The 5,291-nt window shown below is 33.5% G+C and overlaps 1 protein-coding gene across 1 annotated transcript in view; it reads right to left on the reverse strand.

The window, feature by feature from the left end:
- The window catches only part of LOC104616976 (rho-associated protein kinase 2-like), a gene marked incomplete at its 3' end in the record, with an annotated part of 13,843 nt that extends 8,581 nt beyond the window's left edge, over positions 1-5,262 (reverse strand). The window contains exons 1-5 of the mRNA XM_010282163.1: positions 5,084-5,262; positions 3,324-3,415; positions 2,352-2,511; positions 1,693-1,756; positions 1,532-1,543 (exon numbers count right to left, since the gene is read on the reverse strand). Of these exons, the coding sequence (XP_010280465.1) occupies positions 1,532-1,543; positions 1,693-1,756; positions 2,352-2,511; positions 3,324-3,415; positions 5,084-5,262 (507 nt within the window). The remainder of the gene's footprint in view (positions 1-1,531; positions 1,544-1,692; positions 1,757-2,351; positions 2,512-3,323; positions 3,416-5,083) is intronic.
- Positions 5,263-5,291: the final 29 nt, after the last annotated feature.

Raw genomic sequence — 5,291 nt, forward strand, 5'->3', positions numbered from 1 at the left:
ATTCAATCTTCCGCTATATTATTTTAAAACCATCACTAGAAGGTTACATCTTTACAAGGTATTAATCCGGATGATTTTAAAGATACAGATCCATAGCAACGAAATTTGCTGCATGCTACATTAAGTCTAACCATCACAGAGTTATGTACCACAGATTGTGAGTTGTAAAATTTCTATGGGCAAAGAATATTCTTACTGGCCCTTTGCTGTGCTCTTTCTCTGCAGACGGAGACTTTCCACTGCAGCAGAATTTTTGGGATAGTCTTTTCTAAATAAAAATAAAAAGTAAAAAGGCAGGCACATGACCAAATTGGACAATATTCAGAGAATATTACTAAGCATGTTTAATGACCTCACATAAAGAAGAAATTCTTAGTTTAACACTAACAAACACTTCAAGTTAGGGAATGCTTTGTTTTGCTTACTAAAATATTAAAAAGAAGTTGTGAGTCAAGTACCCAAATATTCATGAAATGAATTCTAAATAGCAAATTTTTGAATCATCTCAAGCCTGAAAGGCTTTCAAACGCACTTATTTTCCTCCCTTTCCCCTCCTTCTCTACCCCCCAAACGTAAAATGTAAAAATGTGGTTTTCTGAAATATTTTAGAATGGTTACAATTAGAAGATTCCCAGAACAGGGACACTGAAAAGGACACCAAAACTGGAGAATCATTGCTTGAGAAAATACAAATGAAAAAAGTTGTCAGAAGTGAAATGCAAAATTTTACCAGCTACATTTACTATCACAACATAAAGCAAGTATCACAAATATGACACTATGATTTTAAACAACAGTAGCATTTCTTTTTAAAAGGGAAATTCTAAAACTATTAATCTATTCAGCAATGTCTAGAACTATTAATCTATTCAGCAATGACAGGAAGGAATGGAGTCTAATAAACATTTGCATTTAAATTTATGCTGGTCAATACATAATGCATTTCCTTTACTTATTTTTTAAAGTTTCAAAAGGAGTTTTAAGAAAAGTTTACAATATACTATCTACACTTGAATACTACAAATGTTTAAGTAAAATAATGAAGTAAATAAGTACATGAAAATTCCATAGCATTCTCCTGTCATCTGCAAATTTAAGTTCAACTGTCATTCTTCAAAAGCTGGATAAACATGCTCCATACACTCACTTCAACTGAGAGCATGATTTAAGCATTCCTTTATCACTGCAGGTGACAATTTACTTTTTCAAACTCTGAATAAATCAGACAAGAATCACTCAGGCAAATGTGGAGCCAAAATTCACAACCCTGCCAAGTGTGATGCTGTTTGTGGCAGAGCTGTACATATTTCTTTTCCAAACAAGTTCTATATGTCAAAAGAATATGAGAAAAAACTGTATTCATTCATCTTTATACTATAGCACCTTAATGCTTGAGTACAACTGGTACTGGTTCAAAATACAACTGGTTTACTGTTAACAATTCGGTGAATACAGATTCAAGACATTTCACATTTACACAAATTATGTAGGATTTTTTTGATTCCTTTCGTAATTCAATTCATATACTTACCTCCTTGCTGTCCTGTAAATAGAAAATACTATTTTTATTGAGGATCATTAAAAGACAAAAAACCCCCACAAAATTTCATGAAAACTTATTTTAGACTTTGTCTTAACAGACTTTAAAAAATAGTTAATCATACCACTAATACTTACAAAAAAGGCACTAACCTCATTTTTACTAGATTGCACAGATTCATTTTCTCTGCAAGACTGAGAGGAGTCACTTAGCAACCTGTCAAAAACAAAAACAAATCCCTCAAGCTCTTATTCAAGTTTTCAACAACTCTGGCAACCTTGCCAATCAACTCATTTTAATCAATTCTCTCAAGTCTTAATTTGTTCTACACTGTTCTCAGAACAAAGCTTGCTTTATTTCCGTGTGATTGCATCTTTCTGATTTGAACCTTTTCTTAAGTGAAGTACAACATATGTTTTCAAACCCATAGCAGCTTATTTTTTTTAATACAATTATTTCTTAACTATTCAAGTTGAGTCCTAGCAAGCTATATCTGCATAAACTTTTTTCTAAAGGTACTAATAAAAAGCCATTTTAGAACTAAATTACAATTCTATCAGTATTTTAACCCTGAAAGATTAAGAGACTATATAATTTTACGCATATAGAAATACTGTGTTTATTCAGAGTTATCAAAATAACCAAAACAGTAGCAAATTATACACTCCACTTAAACTTTGCATTTTGTATCTTCATAATTGGACATAAATAAATATAATGCAATGAATAAATTATGTATCTAGAGTGAAAAAAGGATATAAGAAAAATCTGCCGGTGTATTTCTAAAACTGCATATTAAAGTATCACATACAAATTATCTCTATAGTAGGTAAATCCTATAAAAGGCAACTGGTTTCCCACGAACGCTTTGGGAATTGGGAAGGTTTCCACGTCTCCCTTGTCGTCCTCAATGTCGTCAAAATTACTGCTGTCTATATCACTGCTAAGCTCAGGAACAACAGGAGCAGCAGCTATAAAAAGGGGAGAAAAGATCAACTTCATTCCAAGATTCAGCTACTTGCTATATACTAGTAACCCTATAATGTTAAAAAGTCTAGTTGTCTTGCTAGTTAAATATGTATTAACCATAGGGCAGATCTGTAAATACTACTGTGAACATTTTTTTCTAGAGAAATCTACTTTTACACTAGTTTCCTAATGCACAGAGTATCTAATGTGCGAAATGTATTTGCTAAAGTAATCGCATTTCAGAATAGAACTCTAAATACAATCAGCATTTTAAGAAACTTTAGTAAATATATGACTTTAGAACTTACGATCAAGCTCATGATCTGAACTGACATACTTCATTTTTTTGCTTAAAGCTATCAGGTTCACAATGCCTTAAATGAAAAGCAGTAAAACTGACAAGAATGCTGTCAGACTACTGTCTACTACAAAAGGTTAAAAAACCCCACAAAACACAAACAAAAAAAAACCCCCAAACAACCAAAACAAAACAACAAAAGCCACAAAGAAACAGAATGTAGCATGCATTCTTTTTAGTTAGAATTCTAAAACATCCAGTTCTGTTGTTCAAAACAGAAATCTATACATTTAAAGCGTGATAAAGGTGAGGATAATTCCAGCAGGAAAAATATGTATTTTCTAACCCTTACTGATAGTTTTTATAATACAAATGATAAATACGGAAGTTTCAGCAAGATTCTTGATAGACAGAAAATACTAACTTAATTTATACAGCTTAAAGTTTGTTTTTTTTTTTCATTTCCACTATTCCAAATACTGAATAAAAATCGAACTTTTAAGCTAATTTACTTACTCTCTCGAATGTTGTCCCAGTTCCACTGATCACTCTTGAAGAAAGGATGATGCTTTATTTCTTCTACCCCATTTCTCCCAAGTCGCACATCCCTAAACATAGCAATTAAGCCAAATTCACATTAGCAGAAACAGCATTTGTTTTTTGTTATTTAAATTTTGACTTGCTAATAAGCAGCAAAAACTTTCCGTAAAGACTGTCTGTAGTAGCCACATTAATGGTCAAATTAAAAAAATTTAAAAACCACCAACTACTGATCTGTAGGTTCTTATACAAAATGTACTCTGTTTCTTAGCATATACTCTCCCTGTGACTGCTAAAATGCCCAGAGTTTGGACTCTGCCACGTGGGGAGTAAAGCAAGAAAGAGAGCACTGAGGCAAAAACTAAAAACACAAACAAAAACCCAACACCCTCGGGGGGGAAAAAAAAACTGCAGAAGTTCTGCGTCTGCCAAACCACATGACAAACCTTAAGACGCAAGTGAAGGAAGGTCTAACTTACTGCACAGAACAGTTATTCAAAGCTGGACTGAAATAAATATTTTAAGAATTCCATCCTCTGCCCCATAACTAACCCTGACACATCTTTTGCTGATGAAGTAAATCTTATGTGCAACAAGAAACTTTTAGTTTGACCAGAAGTCTCTCTTAAAACTATCTACAAGAAAAGGACATAAAAACAATGCATGTAAAAGAACTAATAAATCATAGGGTCGATGCTTATTCCTTCTTTAAGTGCTTCAGCAACGATCACGCATGTGGAAAAAGGCATCTGTTTCAAATAAATGGCTCAAGCACTGTATTAAATATAAACAGGAAGACGGACACACGTACTGGAAGTACACCTCGCTGCATTTACATTATTAAATATAACCCATATTTTCTCTCGACCCTTCAGCTACTAAGGGTGAGAAACGCTATTAAAGCACATCCTTCCTGAGTAACCGCAATCTTGCTCAACAGATCAAACAATCTCTCTTTGAATGCAAAAACCATTATAAGGCAACTTTTTTTTCCTAATCCCTCATTCTAAAGGCTAGATGCTCTGTTGTAGCCAAGTTCAGGCGAACACAGAAAAGCCTAAGAAGGCATCATTGATCCAGGGTTAACTATGGACCCACAGCGTTTGTCTTTTGAATCACAGAAACTGAACGTGATCCCTGCTTTCCGGAACTAAAGGAAATGTAAGTGTTCAGGTCAAGAACAAGCTTACACAACTTAATATCTATAAACGGCTCAGCTCCACAAAGGGAGATCTGTTTATAGCTAAAACAATACCCTTGCTGGTTTGTTAGCTATACTTGTCAATTACTACAACAAAGCAAATGAAAAAAAGTTCAAACATTCTAAGAAGGCTTAAACAAACTCAGTAAATACATGCTTATTTCCATTAAAATATTTGCTTTCATTTTTTTTAAGTAACACCCGCTTAGACACTGAGCACAACAATTTAGTCCCCGCCTTGGAGCTTAGAAATTACTTTCAGCGTTACAGGTTTGTTACTGTATTATACACCGCAATTGGAAGGATTTGTCTGGCACAAATTGTGTTGTTAACAAGAGCTGTCAGAACTGTTCATAGAAATAAAATACAATACCTGGAAAAAACATGCCAAAAGAAAAACTAGAGAGCCGGAGATTTTGCAGAAGAGATCTGAACAGAGATTAGGAGAAGTAATGGAAGGAATTAATTTTTTACAATGTATATATGCTAATATTATCCAAAATAAAAACAGTACCAGAATAATACATGCACTTACCTATCAGTTAAAAAGGCACAGATGAGGTTCTTTGCATGCTTAGAGATTTCGACATCATCCGGGAAGTGTAATGAGTTCTTGTGATCCATAATTTTACTGTATGTTCCTACTAGCGAGTCTGCATAAAAAGGAGTATCACCTAAAAATAAAATAGTAAATTGACTGTGATTTTGAGTCATATTACAGAATCACAGAATCACTAGGTTGG

Source organism: Phaethon lepturus, unplaced genomic scaffold (assembly GCF_000687285.1).
Source record: "Phaethon lepturus isolate BGI_N335 unplaced genomic scaffold, ASM68728v1 scaffold52252, whole genome shotgun sequence".
NCBI classification, from domain to species: domain Eukaryota; kingdom Metazoa; phylum Chordata; class Aves; order Phaethontiformes; family Phaethontidae; genus Phaethon; species Phaethon lepturus.